The sequence below is a fragment of the Phragmites australis genome, chromosome 4 (assembly GCF_958298935.1).
Source record: "Phragmites australis chromosome 4, lpPhrAust1.1, whole genome shotgun sequence".
Taxonomy (NCBI): Eukaryota; Viridiplantae; Streptophyta; class Magnoliopsida; order Poales; family Poaceae; genus Phragmites; species Phragmites australis.
The window spans coordinates 40369477-40392013 of record NC_084924.1 but is presented as its reverse complement, the minus strand read 5'-3'; the positions used below and the strand labels follow the sequence as shown (position 1 = coordinate 40392013).

The 22537-nt window shown below is 44.3% G+C and overlaps 1 protein-coding gene and 1 pseudogene across 1 annotated transcript; one reads left to right on the top strand and one right to left on the bottom strand.

Moving 5' to 3' along the window:
- Positions 1 to 8707: 8707 nt before the first annotated feature.
- LOC133914402 (serine/threonine-protein kinase WAG1-like) lies at positions 8708 to 10605 on the top strand. Its single transcript, XM_062357512.1, has one exon. The coding sequence runs from the start codon at positions 8788 to 8790 to the stop codon at positions 10324 to 10326; it is 1539 nt and encodes a 512-aa protein (XP_062213496.1). The 5' UTR covers positions 8708 to 8787; the 3' UTR covers positions 10327 to 10605.
- Positions 10606 to 20160: 9555 nt separating this feature from the next.
- On the bottom strand, positions 20161 to 21781 carry LOC133916504 (protein MOS2-like; annotated as a pseudogene).
- Positions 21782 to 22537: the final 756 nt, after the last annotated feature.

Sequence of the window (22537 nt, the reverse complement as noted above, 5' to 3'; positions counted from 1 at the left end):
TGCATACACTTCGGCTCGGTTTGATTGACTACTAAATTTGCTACATCTAAAATTAGATATGTCACATGTTCTAAGACTATTATTTGGTTTATTACTAATCTTAGGGACTAAAAATTGTTAATCAGATTTTAGAGCTCTATAGTAGAAATTTTTGCCGCACTTGTGACGGTTAAAAAGGATGTCACATGCCTTCGACGCGCCATAGCACGAAAAAAGCAAGCACCCTCTTCTGTTACAATCACTTTTCCCTTGCGTTCTCACAACTCTCACCACTCACCCCAGATTCCACTATATCCCTTCCCTCTCATCTCCACCATCTCCTTCTTGTCCCAGTCCCGCGCCTCCGCGATGCCCCTTCTGCACGCCGCTGCACCGGGTGGCATTCGCACCCATCGTGCACGCTGCAGCCAGCTCGTTCGAGTCCCCGACCGAGGCAGTCACACCAGTCTACAGACAATCCTCATATGTCAAACCAAACTATGTGATAATCGAGCAGATTTTTGTGGTTGGACATCAACCAGCTTGGTATATACGAAGTGGTGAAAACAAGATTAGTGAAATCAAAGAAAGGGTGGTGCTTGTTGTGGTTTTATCTTTGTTGTACATGTCTCTAGCCCATTAATGCCATGGTCGACTAGTGCGGTCTCGTTCTGATGGATCCATATGGTTTGGTCTAGTGTGATAGATACAAAATCTGAATTATTGAGGGCCAACAAATTAAGTGAGCTCCTTTGATCTCTACAGATCTGGATTTGCACCTTCTGCAACAGCAGTAGCTCATCTGACCTCTGTAGCTCTCTCCTTTGTCTTGTACCTCAAGTTCAGAGTGCTTCTCGTATAGAAGGTGCGGAGGTAATGCCTCTACCAAGCACTTTGGGTGGATCTGTGTGCTTATTTTACTTATGTTGGTTGTTACTATGCAAATCATTGCTGTCATGTTTGTTTCTTATATCCTTTTCGATGTTATTTGCTTGTTATATGTTCATGAGTAATGTAAAAATTACTTATTGATGTATTATGGCTTACTTGTACATCTTTTTTTAATTTGTCTTACAAAGTAAACACAACGTGTACTTAGAATTTGTGGTTTGTTTGCACAGTGAACTTTTCTCATATATATTTTTATCTTTATCATACAAGTATAGTAATATTTTGGTAAATATATTATTTTTTTCTAGATGGGTCAGAGGAAGTTGTATATCCAGTATTATATAAACCACTGCTACATATGGAGGAGAAGGTTGATTGTTGCTGTTACTTTGTGTTTAGTGATGTACTGGTATATGGTTCATATTCAGGAAAAGGGGAAGAAAGTTGTGAAATATGCTCCCATATTGAATAAAGATATTGAACGGGAGGCATGTTTGAACTACTTGTATAATGGAACTGAGGCACATTGTATCGCTGAGCTACACATGTGAAAATTAGTTTTTCCCAATCTATGTACTTATATTAGATCACGTGGGTTTTTAGTGGACATATTGCATGTCACATCGGAGGAACAAGTTGCAATGTTCATCCATACTGTGGGTCAAAATTGGTCAAATAGATCAATTGGTTTTGAGTTTAATCAATCGGAAAAGACGGTTAGTAGGTATTTCAATATAGTTTTAGATGCCCTTTGTCTACTTGTCTGTGATCTCATACGCATCAAATTGACTAAAACACATATTAAGATAACAAGTAGCCCAAACAGATTTCACCTTTACTTTAAGGCAAAATGGTATCTATTAGTTTTTCAAGTGTTGTAGCTTCTATCTTCATCTAATTGTACATCATCACTTAAACAAAGAGTTTGTCGTGGAGGTGACATTTGCTCAAATTGATCGTCACTTTAGGCACTACAAAGAAAATTGGAAATATGTCTCGAAGGCTTTGAGCAACAGCGGTAATATGTTTACTGCCACTAGATGCATGGTGACTATTTCAGATTTGAAAAGGCTTATCTCAATGTATGTTCAATTTATTTTCACTATGAAAGCAAATCAAAAATACATATATAATTCTAACTATTGCCTACATAAAACACAGGATGGGGCAAAGCGTTTGCTTTCTAAGCCCATTAAGTTCTCCACGAGATGCAGGAGCTATTCACAGGTAGCTACCAAATGATCATTCTGACACTTTACCATCACCGGTAGCTCGTAAAGCTAGTGAAGATAATAGCTCGTCTAGCACTTGTGAAGCTGGTATCAAGTGTCCAAGAGGTGTCACGTCACCTTCCAAGAAGCTAAAAAAGCCTAAGAGCTGTTTATCGAAATTCATTGAGCAAATAAACTCCACATTACTATCACTTCAGAAATTTCTCACTGCTCTTGCTCCTCCAGTGGCTAAACCTTCTAACCCTCATGCTAGTTTGTGGGAAAGGCTAGAAGCAATGACAATAGCTACTGATGATAAGATAGCAATTGATCAGTCCCTGGCTCACAATGGAAAAAAAAGGTATGCGTGACTTTTTAAACATGCAAGTGACATAACTCTACAGACTCGAGTGTACAAGTTCTTTATCGGTGAATATTGATATGTGGTAGCTCCAACAAGTGCTTTTGGGGTGTTGAGTTGTGATAGCTATTTTAGGTGTTAAGTGTTCGATTATGATAGGTGATAGTTCTTTTGGGTGTTAAGCTGCACAAACTTTTGCTTACAGTTAGGATGTATTGGTCAAAATATGATGTGATCTTACTTACTTAAGGTTAGGTCTAGGGTCCAGACACCTAGTTGCTAGCTGCTTTTTGCAAGATGTATAATGAGCAGTAGATGTATAACTGTGTGAATTGCTTAAAATTCCTTTGACTTGTTCAGAAGCATATATTTGATCTAGGTCCAGACACCTAGTTGCTAGTTACTTTCAGTGAGATGTATAAGAAACAACTCTGGAACATCCAAAGCATGCAATATCCATTTGAAAACATCACATCACCAATAGCAGAAGCCAATTATAAGAGCAGTTATCAATGACACAAGCTAAACTCGTAGGTATTCTGGGAAACTCACACGCAGGGCGAACAGGGACGCTGTCGCTCACGCCCCCATGGACTAGAACCTGGGTTTCTTCGATATTGATCGGGAGCCACGACCACCCCGGCAACGAGCCGTTCGCATCATTTGATTTCTGATTTGTTTCGGTTCTACCGGTAGCATGCAAGCACGTACAGGTACAACGCTGCCATCCACGTGGTGATTGTACGGCGAAAAATAATACTATACAGTCTCCAAGTCCATGTTACAATAATTACGTATATGTATTGTTAACCCCACATAATTATGCAGCGAAAATATAGGTTACAGTGTTAGACCATCTCCAATAGGTATTTAAAAATTCATCCTCTGTAACACTATTACAACATTATCTAACACTATTATAGTATCATTTATTTTTTTCATTTCCAGCAGCTGCCCTATTACCTACCTTCTATTACTATCCACCTCCTTTTAACTCACATGCATACCTTATAAACAGTATTACAGCCTCTGTCCGTCCGCAAACTTACTGTCGACTGCTTCCGCCCGCAATACTGTACAGGCTGTAGCACTTGATTCCGTTTCTGCTGGAGCAATTTTGCGGGAGCCCGGATCCCGTATCTGGCACTGTAGCAATCGATTCCGTTAGCAGAGACGACCTTAGAGACCCAGAGAGAGGAAGAAAGAGAACAGACGACCTTAGAGACAAGAGAGAGGAAGAAAGAGAACAGAGCAACATGTACAGTCAATTGGCTAGGGAGCTGTGTTGCAGGAGGTGTGGCCTAGATCGCAGATCGTGCTGCAGGAGGTGTGGCCTAGATCGCAGATCGTGCTGCAAGTAGTACGTACTAATTTGACGGTGAAAAACCAATTGTCTGGTCGGTTGCAACTTGCAAGCTGTAAGATCCCAACTGTCACATATCTTCGGTGATCTTACTTAGATCTACACTCACAGGATCCAGTCCAATCACTTCAGTAAGCATTCTTGTGCTGCATACCTCAGATCGCCTGATCTGTAACAGTAACTGTTAATTTGGAACAGAGCTAGCTACTGGCCGCGGCTTATTGACAATAATTTTTACAAATCCTACAGAAAACCTGCGCTCCAAACATACCTAAGTCTACAAAGTAGTACTACCTAGGAATTGTACTGTGGATGACATCTATTGCAGGCAATGTTCGTCTGAAGTCTAAACCAAAGATCCACTACCTTCCACACTGTTTTTTGGCGCTTCTCATTTGAGTCTTGGTGTTTTTCAGCTAAGCGGCTAGACAGATGCAAACAATTAACACCCATTAGCAAGCCCTGGTATTAAATTAGCTTGCGCCCTGTTCGGTTTCCGAGCAAGCGACGACCATTCTATTACTGTTTCCTTTTGAAATACGTCGTTTTGGATAATCCTGCTGCTCTTTAATGCTATAACTAGTAGTACTCTTTGTCGGACTCATCCTACGTTGTTATTCTCCTGTTCGATCGGTCTTCCCACCTCCTCTCGGCGCTTCACATCTACGGCTATGTTCCGACATCCTAGGCATGCTTGTGGTTTGACGAGAGAGCCGCCAACCGTGTTGGTAGTCAGGCATGGGAGCAGAGCTTCGCTTGTTAGGGTCCTGATCGAGGTGCTAGATGGGCGCAGTTGCTTGCGGGGGTGCCGCTTAGCCGAGTTGTATGGCGTACTGTTGTTGTGTGTGTGCCAGATTGTATGCTACTTTGATAAACCTTAGCCGTTCGATTGCTTATCGGTTTGAGAGTTTATTTCTTTCTGTGTCTTACATGCGAGCTGCGTTTCACGAATTGTGATCTATGCTTGTTAAAAATTTTGGATTCAGTTTTTGTTATAAATTAGATCAATTTTCTTCTCAATGTAATAACAGGTGGCTCCCTTAGAAAAAAATTAGCTTACGCAGCTTGAGCATTAGTACTAACAATTACAAAATGTAGGTTGATGGGGCTAGCCGCAAGCTTGTGATTTTGTAGGGACAATCATTTGGGCGAAATCTCAGCATGTGGCGGCCGCGCCAAATGCTGTACTTGCGCAAATTTTTCTTTCACCGTCGTCTAGCTCGCAGAATCAAAATCAGGAATCTTGGCGCGCGGAAACCCAACAGAAAATGATGGAACGAGCTGCGCGCGCGAGATCGGTTGATATCGATCTGCATATGGCCCTCGTGCATACGTGCTGCAGCGTGGGGAATCTCAGGCCCCCAAGGCTGACGGCGCCGGAGATGCCATTGCGAGAGCCAGATGCATCAACATAAAGCTGGCTACCTAGCCAGCACGAGACCCGTTACCTTAAGCTCATCCAGCCACCCTCCCTATCCCGCTGTCACCTCGCCCTACTGCCTTGTCCGATCTTATCGCTGCCTTCTTACCCCGCCATCGTCCCACCATCGATATGCCGATCGTGTTTTAACCGGGCTCGACCAGCTCGACATGACACTACATTTTACAAGCCGTACCATAGGTCAAATCTCTAGCATACAGATTGACACGATATAACCTAGTTTTATAGTTGGACCTGACAGGTTTGCCCTAACCGAGTCACATCGTGTGCCCATGTTAGGGTAGCTCGTTGGACACACTTGGACATATCTACATCAACGCATGCATATCCAAGGCTGCTAGACTGCTTATATTACCCATTTGGAAAGCGGAATTTTTTTTATATTTCGGCAGGAACTGAACTGTTTCCTCTATAATTCCCACATTTTAGAAATGCCTAGTAGTTCGTGTGTAGTGCACGAATTGGCGTAGGGGAATGTTACGATGACTCACTCGTCACTAGATTAAGAGCTAATTGGATGGGTAGGTTGGATCAGTTCTGCTGGTATAGAACAATTTGCGTTCTAATTGTTAACTAAGCTCGTTTAATTAGTCATGTCTTAAAGCTAGCAGATGTAACAGCTAGCTATAGGTTAATACAGAGTACAAGAGAGCAAGTTCATCCATCAGCCAATCAAAGGTGTCATGTGTGGTAGACGACGGGCAAGGGCATCATTCTGCACTAGAATTGCGACCGGGAATTGGGGCTTTTACCTACTTGTTCCTCAAAGTCTGGCATTAAGCCCCTGTCTAGTTGTTGTTCTCGTCGAGATGCCTGAGCAAAATAACTGTCTCTTTAGGCATGAGGAGCTTGCATGCTCAGACACAAGGAGAAAGAGAAAGAAGTTGTTTGGTGGAACAGGAGAGAGGAGGAAGAACTCATGCACGAGTGCGAGCGAGACCTGTGAGCTCTTGTGTTCGATTTCGACTGACCTCGTTGCTGAGTCTAACAGCACATAAGAGCATCAAACCAAACACCATTTGAGAGTTCTCAGAAACAAGCTCAGGCCAGGCAAATTTGAGAAAGATTTCAACCAAACAAGCCCTTAAAGCACCGGTTGTGCCTAACACCCATGCCACAGTGAACCGGGCGAGCCTAACCAGATGCATCTGCAGCATCGTATATATTCCACTGGAAGTTGACCTCGTCCAGAGTTAGGACTTAGGAACGATACACACATGTAAAGCATATACATACGTCTGCACATACATACATGGGAAAATATTCAGTGCAAACCCCTTTTTCGGTGAAACGTGAAAACTCCCAAAATAAACATGTTTAGATGCACTCCTTGATGGTTTGACTAGAAAATACCCCTTCAAAAACCAGAAAATCTTAAGACCAGAAGTTCCTCATCTAGTGACAGGAAAAGACCCATTAAAAAACTGGAAAACTGATGACTAGAAAATTCTTATCCAGTGAAAGGAAAAAACACATTAATAAACTAGAAAAAAATCTCGTAACTATAAAAACAATATAGTCCATAAAAAATTATATGATTTTACAGCTGCAAAACCATTTTTACAGACATGGATATATGTTTGCTTGTTTAATAGCTAACGTGCTAAATAACTTATTTAGCACGCTGAGAGTTAAATAGAAGCTATCTTTAGTACTAGCAGTTAAGATTAAACGAGGCTGCTAATGGATTGATCTGAAAATGCGAGGTTGAGATTGCTTAAAGAGGGCACGGACGATGGATAATTGAATAGGATTTTATTAATTCGGCTGCTTGGAAACTTCAATCCTGCAGGACGTCAATCCCTTCGAAGATGGGATTGAGCTACGGTGAAGACGGATCGGGTACTAATTAAATGGTCCGTTCTTTACATTCCTATTTATATTTTAATATGAATATGAATTTAAATATTCTTGAATACAAATATAAATTTGTATTCGTATACGTATTAGATTCAGTTGTATGCGAATATCCTATAATTTTAATGATAAATTGTGAAATAAAAAATTTATTTAATATGAGCATAATGATAATTCAACATAAGAAACTTTACTTTTAATGGATTGATCATCTAACTTAAGTCAAAGAGTCACTTTTAATATAATATTATGACTTTAGATGATTCTGTACTGTTGAATAGGAGATGAAAGGGTTAAATTTATTGTAAGTCTATGGTACAATATCAAATAATAAAATAATATGTAAGATTGAAAGAATTATGTAAGAAAACATGATAAAATATGTTACTCATATTTATATTTATATAAGTATTTCTAAATATTTAAATACGGATATTATCTATATTTATATCTATATCTATTTATAGGAAACAGATTTGGATATGGTCATGCCGATGCCACTCTCACGTACGGGGCCCGGGTGAACTAAATATACAGCGCGTCAATCATCCATGCGATGCGACTGATCTATCATCCGAATCCCGACCCATACAAAACTATGCAAGCAGTCAGATCACAGATGATCGGTCTCGTCCCGTCATATTCACAACTTAACCAGCAGTCGTTTTAGAAAAAAGAAGTTCACGAACCGTCAGCATTTCAGAATCTTATCTGCAAAACCAGGAGCAGCTAGCTGGCAATATAGACAATGTACATCAGAGGACTTTTCATCGGGAGCCGTTGGACAGACGATCTGGCGTGCAGATCGAACGGCTGAGGCGCGGTGATCCGGGACAGTGGTCGAATCTAAGGCTCACAGATGGTCTAGAATGCGGTGCGTTTCGACGGTCAAAATGTTCGACGTGCTGGTCTCTTCAGGGAACTTGGTTCCTCTTGCGGGCGAAAAAAGAACGTGTTTGCCGACCATGGCACGTAGCTGCTTTCGAGCTAGCACGGTTACGTGGACACTGCAAGTGTCACACTTTTAGATCACCCTAGCCATCTAGTTTTGGTTATTCAGCCTATTGGGTGAGATTATAGGTATATTTGTTTTAGTTTTAAATCATGAGAATACAGTTTAGTTTGTATAATTTATGGTAGCACATTTTTATTAAATTTTGAATTGTGAGATTTTGTATTACAATTTATCTCGTAGATAGTAAAAATTAATTTTTATATTATAGTTGTTTATTTTTACTTTTACTTTTAAAATTATAATTTATAATTAAAAATAAACAGAACCTATGCACCTAACTACATACTTAGCCCTATAATCCTGGTTTTCAAGTGGATTACACATATCAAACCATTGGGTGGATTAAGGCAACCAAGGTTTTGCGGTTGTCCATTTGCAATTTTGGGAAGATTTCTATTCACTCCCTGTAAAAATCCTCGTGAAATTTTTACATTTCAAAATGCCCTCCATCTCAATCTCATCCGTCCAAAAGTTTGATCGAGCAGCTCGCGTCCGTCCCCTGCGAAACAAACTGATATCGAGACCGTTTCTCCGCGGCAGAGGACCCGACCTCAGCGGCGCGGCCCACGCTGCTCCCTGCCGTCGTTCTCACCCACGCCGGCCTTTATAAACACACCGCCCCGCCTCACACAGACTCGCGTTCATTCCTTCTCCTCCGTCTCACTCGCCATGCACATGGAAGCGCCGCCAACAATGGACGTCGCCCACGACCCCGCGCCGTTTTCCCCGCTCTCCTCCGACGTTTCCCCCCACTTCCCGCCGTCCCAAGCGGACGCCGGCGCCTGCGCGCTGGATCTGTCCTTCACCTCCACTGCCTCTGCCTCCACCTCCTCCTTCACCACTGCCACCACCTTCAGCGCGCGGAGCTCGCTCTCCCTCCCCTCCTTCTCCTCCTCCACCTCGCTCTCCCCGCGTCCGCACTCCTCCGCCGCTTCCCCGCACTGGGCGCACCTCGCCGCCGCACGCGCAGCGACGCCTGATGGCGTGCTCCGCCTCGCGCACCTCCACCTCACCCGCGAGCTCGGCCACGGCCACCTCGCGCGCGTTTTCCTCTGCCGCCTCAAGAGCTCCCCGCCCGCCTCCCCGCTATTCGCGCTCAAGGTCGTCGACCTCCGCGACGACGATCCCTCCCGGGTCTCCCACGTCCTCGCCGAGTCGCGCGTCCTATCCTCGCTCGACCACCCCTTCGTGCCCACCCTCTACGCGCGCCTCGACGCCGGTCGATACGCGTGCTTCCTCATGGACTACTGCTCCGGCGGAGACCTCCACGCGGTGCTCCGGCGCCACCCCGGCGGCCGCCTGCCCGTCGCTGCGGCGAGGTTCTACGCTGCGGAGGTCCTGCTCGCGCTCGAGTACCTCCACGCGCTCGGCTTCGTGTACCGCGACCTCAAGCCGGAGAACGTCCTGCTCCGAGGCGACGGGCACGTCGTGCTCTCCGACTTCGACCTCGCGCTCCCGGCGTCCGTGGAGCCCGCCGTCCGCCGCCGCCAGGTGCGAAAACAGAGCCGCCGCAGGAACATCTTCCTTCCATCGTGCTTCTCTGGCAATGGCGCCAGCGACGACGACGAGGGGATCGACGCGAAGGAACTGTTCGAGTTCGTGGCCGAGCCGACGACCGCGAGCTCCAAGGACTGCGTGGGCACGCACGAGTACCTCGCGCCGGAGCTCGTGAGCGGGAGCGGCCACGGCAACGGCGTCGACTGGTGGGCCTTCGGCGTCTTCCTCTACGAGCTCGTCTACGGCCGCACGCCGTTCAAGGGTCACACCAAGGAGGCCACGCTCAAGAACATCCTCTCCAAGCAGGTCAGTTACCCGCAGCTCGACGGCGAGGCCGACGCGGCCCAGCTGCGGGACCTCGTCGGGAGGCTGCTCGAGCGGGACCCGCGCCGCCGCATGGGTGCCGCGCGCGGCGCCGCCGAGATCAAGCGGCACCCGTTCTTCGCCTGCGTGGACTGGGCGCTCATACGGTGCGTGGCGCCGCCGGTGGTTCCGGGCAAGGACGCCGCCGCGGTTCCCGCGGGCGGGGACTGGAAGGCGAAGCAGCTGGGGAGCTGGAGCAGCATGGGCGGCAGCTCCTTCAAGAGGAAGAGCAGCAGCTTCGGGAGGAAATCGAGTCACGAGGAACGGCAGGGGGTTTTCCGCAAGCTGATGAGTTGGAGCCAGGAGAGCCGATCCAAAAAGACCAAGACGAACAAAGTAAAACTATGAGTGTGCCCATCCTTAGTTTTGGTGTGATTCCGGCCGGGGGCTCTTGGGTTTGTCCTAGTTTTGTTTAGGGTAAATTACTTTGTTACTGCGTGTATAGAGTGGTGTGGATTATGGCTTTGCGTTGTACAAAGACCGAGGCGATGTATGTCACTGAGTTTATCAGTTGACAAGGTTTGGTCCATGTTCATATGTGGAGAAACTTCATCCCTTGTTGATTAGAAAAACAGTTAGGAAGCTGCTTAATTTCTAATTGTCTGTTTTCTTTTATTTTATTGGGCAGTGGTTATGAGTCGTTAGATAAGTATTTAATGGTTTACAATCTTTTTTTCAAGACTCTAGTCAATCCAACAATTTCTCTAACCTCCAACGTGCTTGCTCCCCCGCACCTCCGGTTTGTCTTCATCTTGCTCGTCACCTCCACCACACTAACTACTCTATTTTGAAGCTCTCCTCACTCAGGCATAGATTCACCCGATATTTTATCACTTAAACCACAGCCAGCAGCGTCCTGGTCACCTTATCTCTTCACTCCATACTCATCTCCTCCATTAGACCATCCTACCATCCACCGACCTCCTTTTAAAACCGCAGAGTACAAATCCTAACTGAAAAAAGCTCACCAACAGAAGTCTCAAACCCTAACATCTCCTTGCTGGGGGCGAAATTTGAACGTCGTGTGGTTTCAGGTATCTAAAGATTAGCACGCGTGAAAAAGTTAACTACTTTTATCTTATTCGCTCCCTATATTTCAGGACCTGTGATTGCGAGCTATTAGTAGTAGATTGCTAGCTAGCTCATCATCATCTCTGCCAATGGTCGTCCCTTCTAGAACGTAAAAATTAAAACAAAGCCCGCATCAGCTCGCTCCCGTATCGACGAATCGGTATGGAACGAGCCACTAGCACCAGAAAGCTCCGAAATTCAAAGCGCACGCACTTTAATCTTCTCGATCCGAGCCGTTGGCGTCTCCTGCTACGCGATCGGTCTGGCTCTTATCCAATCATTGGCTCGTGCATGAACGTAGTGGCGCGGGGACTGTACTTCCACAATATCTGAAGATACCCGATCTTAGCAGTCCTGCACTTATACATACACGTCCCGTCGAGAGGGATGCCCCACGGCACCGTTCCTACAGATCACGCGACGTCGATCCCTCTCGGTTTAAACCTCGCAGTGATCTGTGGCGATTCGCTAAAGGAGCTGCGTGCGTCCTGTACTCCTGTGGCGCGCGCGTACTACGCGGCCCGCGCTGAGTTCGCACGGGGTGGCCATGCGCGCCACGCCGCCGGGCTTGACGCCGTGTCGTGCGCATCGGGGCGGTGTGCGATTCGGCGCGCATCCCCTACACAGATGACAGATCGGTCCACGCGTAGGTTCGCGAGATGCGATGCGAATAAGCTCGCAAAGGCCGCGCGACCGGCCAACCGAAGCATGCAGATACAAGGGAATTCTGCCTTTGCGCGCGCACTTTCCCGCACCTCCATGCAACGCGATGCCGTGCCTTGTGTCTATCTATCGTCTACTTTGTCTTTGCCTCGCGCCCCTTTTACTCGCCGGAGCAGAGCATGCGCGCTGGGCCTCATGTTCATTCATGCATGCGAGTCAGTGAGCGACTGCTCCCCGCTACTGGAGACGTACTAGAATGGAGTTCAGCTCACTTCAGTCATCACATCATCGTATGACCGTGTCATTCATGCGTCGAGAGAATCTGAGGCTTCAGAGGCGGAGAGGGTGGTGACAAATTCACAATCTTTGCGAAACGATGCGTGCATCCTAGCATGCAGGACTAGCTTGCTTCTACTCAGGGATAATAATATAGGAGTACTGCCTGCCAGTTCTTTTTTAAAAAAAATGGGAGTACTGTTGGATCTCTCCGAATTGACAAATAGCAAGTGTCAGATGACAGTCGAACAAATTCAAAGAACATTGGTTACTGCAGAATGTAAACGAGAGGGGAGGTTGGGGTGTGAACGTATTTGGAAACCTTATCGGTTTTTCTACCTCCTCCACCTGCAGTAAAAAATCGATCACAGGTACAGTTCGAAAATTCATGCCCATCGATATCTTAAAATACTGGAGTAGTACTGCAGCGTGGATTTTCTCGCAGACAAGCTGCAGATTAATAACTATTTTTTGAATATCTAAACATATTTAAATAAAAAAAATATTTAATTATAAAGTTATAGGTATTTAATAGGTACAATTTTCATATGAAGATCATTCGTATCTGAGATCATATAAAAAGGTTACGAAATTTTCTTTTAATATCATGTACGTGACCTATGACATGTGGCATGTGGAGTGCCGATAGGCTCTAGGATTTATTGACACATAGCATGTCGACACGCGGAGTACCGATAAATCCATATTTCTGTAAATATCAGATTTTAAGTATTATTTTGCAATTTTCTATAATATTCTTAAAAAATCAAATTCTGGCGCATGCACACCAGTCCACACCATGAATCTCCCCATGGCTCCAGCCTGCAGGACGAGCTGCGAACTGTGCCTGCACCCACGACGCAATAATCGAGTGGGGCAGATTCAACTGCCTGGTTGCTGCTTCGAACAGCGGATCGATCGGCACGAGGCACGGCCGGCGACGCGTCACATGCGGAGCCCTCGCCCCCCCCCCCCCCCCTGGCCCAGGCATTTTATTTCTCAAGCCATCCCCACGGCGTGCTAATCATATGGCCCTCCTCGTCGCCTTAAAATTCCTTTTTCCCCCCCTTCAGTTTCTGCAGCATCGATCAGAGAAAAATATACTCTATCACTTCTTCCCTCACGCCGATTAATGTAGAGTCCCATTCGCCGATTTACTATTTCGTTTCTCTCACCAATAAGTGCTTCTCGTCTCCCTGCTTGGACGATGCTGCAGGTGCGTGATGAATTCGGGAATGTGTTAGCTGCGGCGAGGAGATGCCTCAACGTGACGATGCCGGCGATCCGGGGAATTGTTAGGGCCGGTCAAGCTAGCAGATCTCAGTCCGCAGGGCACGCGCTCTGCTGTTCCATGATCAAGCAGAAGGGAGAAAGAGGAAAGGGCAACTATATGGATGGGCGTGGTTCACCCATGGACCGAACCACCTCTGGTCCATCAATCCATGCAACTTGTAGAGGGGCACCATGCCAAACCATTTTGCATTAGATGCTTCCGCTTCCTGCCCCAATGGATATTGTGGGTCGATCCTGGTTCTGTTGATCTACTGGACCAAGCTACACTTATGTCTCAAAACATGCCTGCATGCATGCAATGCAATGCAAAGCATGGCTAGCTAGCTAGTATTATTCTGGTGAAATTTTCCATAGCAGTTGCAAAAAAAATAATTAATAGCTACATTTATGTCTCGGAGTTCAGGAGTTGATCAAATTCACATGCTCCAGCTACTCCAACAAACCTTCTACCACGATAAAAAAAAAACATGACACGTTGAATTTTGTTTGGAACAATCCCACCAGCCACATGATGAAATGAAATTAACTTGAAAGCTACATCAATCTATCTCTGATGAACGATGAACCACAGGAATGCGGAAATGGTTTGTCCACCGCCAACAGAGAACGATAAACAAAGCAACCGTCATAATACAAACTAGTGTATTATCCTACTACACAAATAGTACAATTTCTGATAGTCGTTTTCAGCTAGTGATGTAACTCATCTCTACAGGCATCCGCATAACACATCAATAAATTGTTATGTCGTTACAGAAATTTAACAACATATGAAATAGGAGATACCAACTCTCATCCAGGGAAGATGATCTTCATGTAGCCCAACAAATTCCAACATCATACTTGCGAATGAGAGAAGAGACGTCATGAGTGACCTTAAAAGGAATACAAAACAATGTAAGGATAAAATAGAAGATGCAATGTAGCAGTAAGCAGTAAGCAGTTATCACAAACTAAGCAACTAAATCCATTATCCATGACGCGCTTCTAGTCCTCTTCTTTTGACCTTAGGTGCACTCACAGCTTAATGACTAAGTTACATCCAAAATAATTTACTGAAAGGGGAATTGTTTATGCAGCATAAAATTTGGGGGGATGTAACATACTAATGCAGCTGGTAGCATAAAAAATCAAAGAACAATAGAGATGCATTGCAAGTTGGCAACCAGAAAACACAGCTACAAATATGTTGGCATTTCTGAGTTACAAGTTGTTTAAGATGCCTTGAGCTCGCCGGTATGTTGTACTAACAAACAAGTGGATGAAGAGGCCGACAACAAGGAGCAACAAGCAGTGGAATCATAAGCTAGCCTCACACTCACTATAGATATCTCAGAATATAGCTTTTCTCCTAATTTTTTCCACCTGGAGTGTAGCTAGCATCTGGAAATGGAATAACACGTACCATGCATGTGCAACCTGATACCTCCTGTAAAAAAATAAGCCACTTTTTGGAAACTTCATATTGCAATATTGACTTACAATATCTTAATTAGGTGTTTAGATTTGGAAACTACTGACGAATTTGCTGACATGTATTACTGAATCCTAAAAGTGATTATTACTGACATGAACTATTCAAAGAAAGTACTGCTGGCAAGAGGTTTCAGTAAGCATGAAAAGGATGATTCAGTAAGTATGACGAATACTGAAGCATGAAAGGAGAATTCAGTACAAAAAGGAGGAGTACTGAGTCCAAGCCATAACAAATTCTCATGCTTAATCCGAGTCATAGTTTCTTCAACAATACTAATTGAAATTACTGAAGGAAAAGAAAGAATACCGAAGAAAAGTAGGCCTACTGACGGAAAGGCGCGCTACTGAAAGACAGTTGCATTACTGAATGTTTTTCTTTTACCGACAATTGAATTAATTCAGCAAATACAGCTACAAATATAGCAGAAATGCAAATTGTCTCAGCAATAACAAACAAAACTATCAAGTTTAAGTGCTTCCTTTTCGAGCATAAAAAATTAGTGAGACCTCTATAATCTGACTTTATGTCCAGAGATAAATTAGCTATAACCACCCATTATGGCATTCCTAAAACTACTCTTCTTGTGCCCATTGCCTAGATGAAGTACCAGTAACTGATAGAGACCTATTTTATCAGAGCCAAAAAAAAAAAAACAACCCAGACTGATATAACCAATGTTTTAGTGTTATCCATACAGGACAAATAATTGGTTTATTTTTGGACTCGGTGACCCCATTATATGCTGCAAACAAACACAAAAACAGATATAACTAAGTACACAGTGAGCACAGAAGTATTCATCATTTGCAATCCATTAATTCCACTTCCAAATGAATGTCTACAATGCCAGAACATCACCAATGCACAAAATCTGAATACTATAGCACTGCAGTATTCAGTAAAGTTCAGATATTCCTGCCCACTTCCAAATCCAAGTGCCACCAGAAAATAGCATTCAAAGTTCATATAGTAAAGCACCTTAGCCCGGCCGAGCACTAGAGCAGGATCAATCGATTTGACTTGATTCAGTTGGAGACCGACAAACTCGCGGGCGGCAGGCCTAAGGCTGATGTACCCCGGCGGCCGGCGCAGCCGTGGTCTCCTCGCCCCCACAGCCGGTGCCGGCGCGGCAGGAACAGGATTTGTCTCGGCGCGAAAGGGCAACAAAGGGGGAGAGCACCGGCACCGCGCTTTATTCCGGTTGAAGAAAAAGAGCGCGCGCGACGTGCACTTCGTTTAACAACAAAAACAGCACAAAATGAACACTCTCCCCTTTCCCCTCCTGTAGCTAGCTTCGTGTCCCTTTTCTGAACCCCAAATGTCTTCACGAGCAGCACATTCGTTCGCCTTTTCGTACGATGATGTGGCGGTTGATACCTTCCTAAACCTAGGGAGGCTCGGTAATTTTACCCCATTATTAGCTGACAGGATACTACAGGTATACATGGAACAGAGTCTTTGGGTTCTCTGGCATGGTTTACCACATGAACTTGAATATACTCGAGCTGTTAAGGTTGTTTCAGAGGGAGCTGCTGATCACAAGAATTTAGAGAGCCGTCCATGGCAGTCGAGAAAAAGAAAGGAACTGGTTAACAAATTCTGTACCGTTAAGCACGAGGGAGCACCACCATCTAATAATTCTGAGAGCATTATGATATACAGACGACTAAAGTTATTCTATCTCCCTCTGGGATGTGCTACCTGCAAGCCAATAACACAGTCATTAAGCATGCATGAGGGGAGGCAGCAGTGTGATCTGAGAGGAGATTCCCCTAATGAACACTGATCTAATCATTTCTCATGGGACTGTGTCAACTTGCTATTAACATATGAGGCGTTGTCGTTGCATATAACAGCATCAGGACGTGCTACCTGCGTGGGTGTGGTTGGTTGGATGTTCTAGTTCGTTGGACTAATCAACTCGAATCATCGTTAGATTTCAACCGGGGCAGGAGCACGCATGCTAGCTTAGCTTGTCCTTCACTGTTTTCCGTTGGTGCATGATTGTGCATGTTGCGTGTTGTCACTTCAGAGATGTAAAATCCAGTCACCACTAGGAATTACCAGTACTACTTCTAAACCATATATTTGCACAAGAAGACTCTGTAGAGGGTTAGAAGGGGTACCTCTTTTTCTATTGCTCGTTTCGTTCTCTCATTGACGACCAGATTGGCCCTCCCGCAAGAAAAAGAAAGCAATTTTAAAGGGTTGGATTAATTGGCAGCTACTAACCGACCACCAACATTATTAGCTTGCCCTCAACTGTAGTACAAGAAGTGCGTTGAACGAGAGCGAGGCAGGGAAGCATGATTAGCTCGCAACCATAAGAATTATGCAGGGGCGCCAGATATAACTGAAGTTGACATCCGTCCGTCGCTCTCAACAACATGCAGGCCGAACCTGCAGGCAGCAACGGTTCTCTGAGAAATGATTTTCTCTTCGGAGGCCAGGGTTAATCTGATTAATCCTTTGAGCAGTGGAGCAGTTGCCGCATAAAGAAACTGGTAGTCAAAAGTTGCAGGCAGCCACTGCATCCTTGCGGAGTTTTTTTTTTATATTTTTTAACATCAATATTTAAATAAATAGACTCTTCAGGAAAAAAATTACAAGAATATACGTCTACCGCTCTTTAGGTGGTTAGGCTCTTATCGTCATCTGAGAAAATGGTTAGGCTTTTACCGCCTCTTAGAGAGCGGTAAACAGTCCGACGTGCTGTGCAGAGGCTAACAGCAGTCCTTTGTATGAACAGTGTTTCGCTGAAATCGCTGTTTACAGTAATATTTCACTCCATCTTTTTTATATAAAATTGTGGTTTTCTGTTGCTCCAAAAATCATAAAATATTCTGTACATATTTCATAATTTAAGTGCAAGCCATTTTAATTGGATTCACCTAAAAAGCATGTGTATAATTTAAACTAAAATTCTCCAAAAATACTACTTTTATAACTTTTAACAATTGTTACAGTCTCAAATAAGTTTCTAAAAATCTGAACAAATTCACTAATATTCATCTTATGCGATGGAGTAATTTCTAAAATTATTTCTAGCCATAATATATATGGTGAAAAAGTGAATTCCTTTGTAACGATCTATTCACATGAAATGATAAAAATACATATAAATAGAGCATTACAAAGGAATTCACTTTTTCACCATATATACTAGAGCTGAAAATAATTTTAGAAATTAGTAAATCACATAAGATGAATATTAATAAATTTTCCCAAATTTTGGAAATTTATTTGAGGCCCTAACAATTGTTAAAAGTTATAAAAATAGTTTTTCTTGGAAAATTTTAGTTTAAAGTATACACATGCTTTTTAGGTGAATACAATTAAAGTGGTTTACACATGAATTATGAAACACATACATAAAGTTTTAGAATTTTTGAAGAAACAAAAGACTATAATTTTGTATAAAGAAAATGAGAGAAAAAAATATTACTATGAATAGTGATTTCAACGGAACACCCAGAGAGGGCTGTTAGCCGCTCTCTGACAGTGCGGTAAGAGAATAACCGCTCGATTAGAGGACAGTAGACGTTTATTTTTATAATTTTTTCTATCAAAAGTATATTTATTTAAATATTAATGTTAAAAAATATAAAAATAAAAAACTCTATCCTTGCGTGCCCGCGCGAAATCACACCTCCCTAGTCGCTAGCCAGCGGCGGCATCGGCCCAGCCAGCCAGCCCTGAAAGAAACGCACGGGCCGGGGATCAGAACCGATCGAAGGAACCACCGCTCGGCTACCCCAAAGTGGGCCGTTGGATGAGAACAGAATTTATACCAAGCCCCCGATTGCAATTTATAGCTAGTAAAAGAAAGAGACAAGGGTTTGGCACCTTGATTACCAAATAGAAATTACGGGCTAGTGCCATATGCGAATGCATGGCGACATGGCATCTTAATGCAACACTTGGTTGTCCCTTGCATTAACCATGGCATGTACCCTTGTTAGCTCCTCTAGGTCTTGATGTCCTCCAGTCCCATCTCATCACACCCATGCAGAGATTGTATATGATGAGGGGAGGATACACGGTATTCCAAACTTATCCACATTTCTGCCTCCCCATGCATGGCTACTTGCAACGTACAACACCTAAATATGTCACTCCACTGAATATAAATTCTACTGCCATATATAGTGAACACTGGGAACCCCTTAGTTCTGATCTTTATTTAATAGAAATATTCCAATAATGTTTTTGTCATCAACCTTCCACAGATATTGATAACCCATGACAGAAGCCCACCATATGTGCAAATATCTCACATCCTTCTCCCACTACCAAGGTTAGCTGCACAGTACCTTATAATTCACAAAATTGCAGCACTTGAATTTAGCTCCCTGAATCGGAAATTAAAATGGATATGAAGATGATATGCAAATTACTATTCCCTCTAGTCATAAAAACATGATGTTTTGGACAAGCTCCCGGTCAAACTTTTGAAGCTTTGACTATCAAGATCTTTCAAAATATATAGATTGGAAACATAAAAATTATGAGATCATAGTTTTGATCTTGAAATGCACTTTCATAATATCATAGTTTTATTGAATATTAAAAACATATATATTTTTTTAGCATTGGATTCCCTTTCCGAGGTCTTCATTGGAGGCCTTTTAATGGGGTGCAAGCCTGGGCTTTGAACCCCGGACTGGCAAGATGCATCCTTGCGCCTTACCAGTGAGCCACGTGCTCGCTTGCAATATTAAAAAAATATTTCAATAGAAAATAGTGGTCAAAGTTACATTTTGAAGACTGTGTCGTCGTTCAAATTTTCAAATATTTCTAACTAGAGGGGGTACTATTTACATGGATGATCAACTGCACAGTATCACAAAATTAAAAATATTTTGCCAGAATTACTGATGCAGTTATCGAATGTAGGTGCCAAAATAATATCAATCAATAGTCTGGACGAATAAAACAAAGAATTCATGGTTACTCAATGATGGCCACATTAAACTGCATACATCATTCACCTCCACAATTCTTCGCACAATTTCTAGACATAACCAACAAGAATCCCTGATTTTCTGATGTGAAAGTAAATTAAAAATGTAGGTACATACGGGATGTTGTTTCATTCCAGATCACGTGTTTAGTTTGCAGTAATCAGAAGACAATGGTCGAATTGAACCAAACATAAAAACCTTCATGTATCAACTTCGCATAATAATAATCCAAATTTAAAGAAATCAAGATGACCAAGGATTCCTCTGTCGTTTATTCAGAGAAGCCCTCTTCAATATGTGAGATGAACTCCAAAAAATTATCAAAAAAAGCAAGGAATGGAGAATGAAATAACAGAATTCTACACATAAGTTACTATAACACAAAACTGACAGCTTCTTTCACAAAGGAAAAAAAAAGAATTTTGAATAAGAAGACAATTAGGAACAGTCCACCATTTATTCATAGAACTTCCTAAAAATCATCACTTCGCGTGAGGGGCTGACAATTAAGTAGCAGACTTACACAAACAATAAATGTAACAGTTCGTTCAACATTTTACACCCAAGCAATAACTGATAGTTCGTCATTAAAAAGAAACTTACATTACCTAGCACATCAGAATAACTCCTGGTAAGCAAATATCTGCTCCTCAAAAATGAAAGAATCAGTACCGAGTAACTCAGCGTCACCAACATACTCAGCGACTTGGTCATATCTCACACGTATCATATCCTTTGTATCTGCGTCCTCCACCACTCCAGTCTCATCCTCGGAGTTCTTCTCTATCAGGTGCCCATACACCCCCTTGTGCTTCCCATAGAGCACAAGCACCTGCCCATTCGTCCGTGGCAGGACTGTTTCCAGCATATCCTGCTCCACCCCCTGCACCAGCTCCAATCCATCATCCATCACTATGTCGCATGTTGTTGTCCCACCACATCGACAACATTCCCTTTCATCAAGTACAGCCTTCTGCTCAACTTCTCACTAACAACAAGAACCCTAATATGGCTCTGTAACCACCGGACCTTGTTACCATTACTGCCACTGCTAATCTTGCCTTCTCGGTTATCCCGGCCATTTATCTCCTTTTCACGAGCTTCCCTCTCCGACCCTCTCCGACCTTTTCTCACCAGACCTCTTCTACCGGACATTAGAATCCCTCTCTTCCGTTTTGTCGGCAGTGTCTCTGTCTCTCTTCTTTGCAGTCCCATTCTCCGTCCCCTTCTTCCCGCCAACAATCCAGTCGCCAGAGCGAGTCTTCTTAGGGTCGCCCTCCGAGGGGTTGTAGCCTAACCCCTGCGTACCAGCACGGCGGTCATACTTGACAACCTTGGCATCCCCCGTCTTGTTGTTCCTACCAATACCTTTACCCTCGGACCAACCGTAGCCAGCAAGGAGCGCAGCACCAAACCCCTCCACAGGCACCTCGTGAAACTCGTCCATGCCACGGTGGTCGGGGAGCGAGGCCATGTCCTTCTTGTACCGCCGCAGCATGAGGTCCTCGCCGGAGGCATCGTCGGCGGCTGGCGGAGGTGGTAGTGGTGCATTCTCCGATTCCCTGGCGGCTGCGGCGGCGTCATTGGAGGCGTTGCGCAAGGTGAGGCCGTAAGGGATGTTGGAAGAGGGGTCGTCGGGGGCGGTGGAGGTGTCGAGGACGAAGGAGGGGCTGCCGCCGCCGGATTCGGCGGCGAGGGCGGCCTCCTCCTCGGGTGTGGGGAGCGAGGAGGGCTTGCGGGGGCGGTGGGTGAGGAAGTTGCCGGAGTTGGGAAGCGGCGCGATGACGGCGGGCGCCGCGGCGCGGGTTAGGGTTTGGGAGGGGTCGAACTCGGTGACGAACTGCGGGGCAGCCGCGGCGCGGGGGCCCGCGTCTTCGTCGGCGGTGGCAGGGCTGGAGGGTGGCTTGGGCGGGCGGGGCTTGGAGGGGAGCGAGAAGGACAGCTTTCTGTCCTTCTCCATGGCGGCGGAGGCGATCTGGGGAATCGCGAGTGGGGAGCGGGGAATAGCAAAGCCGGGAGGAAGCGCGTGCGACGGTGCGAGATACAGTCGTGGAAGGACCTCGTGGCCGTGGACTGGACTGGAGGTCTAGTCGGAGGGAATTTTTTATTTTTAAAATTAGTAGAAATGCACGCCGGTTTCTAAAAATTACAAAATATGCGGCCGTTCCAGGATAAGAGCAGTCTATTTTTTATTTTTTTAAACACACGCTTATTTCTACTAATTTTGAAAATAAAAAATACATTCTCTGATTATAAATACATACTATTTTAGAAAAGGCTCAGTCAAATTTTTAAAACTTTAACTAACAATAGCTTCTAAGATATTTAGTTTAAAAACTTTAAAATCATATATATATATATTAAAAAAATTACAATATTACAAATTCAATAAATTTTATAAATATATTGTAATAAAAAACAGTGATCAACCTACGTATCAGATTTGTCTTTTACAAAAACGAAATGTATTTAAAAAAAAGTCTGATCGGAAGTGAGTGTTCGTGGGAGGCAACGGCCTGGGCCTGGACCTGGGCTGACCCATCTCCGTTTTAGGCCTTTGTTTCTGGCGGTATCCCGTGAACGGAACGGAAGGTGGACGGGGCCTGTGGATATGTGGTGCGCCGCCATTGCCAGTGACCGGAAGGAGAACGCTGATCGCGATCAGCAGGGAGCAGAAGCCTATGTTCACGCAATCAGGAACGGGATCGTCACAAAGGCTAAAACTGCGGCGTGCACTCAAGTCTGAAGAATGGAACGCCCTTGTCACATCTCACTTAAAACATCTATTACAGCACCATCGATCAACGAAACCTTT

What these genes read in the sequence shown, in the direction of transcription:
- LOC133914402 (XM_062357512.1), top strand. Translation starts at nt 8,788, where the DNA reads ATGCACATGGAAGCGCCGCCAACAATGGACGTCGCCCACGACCCCGCG.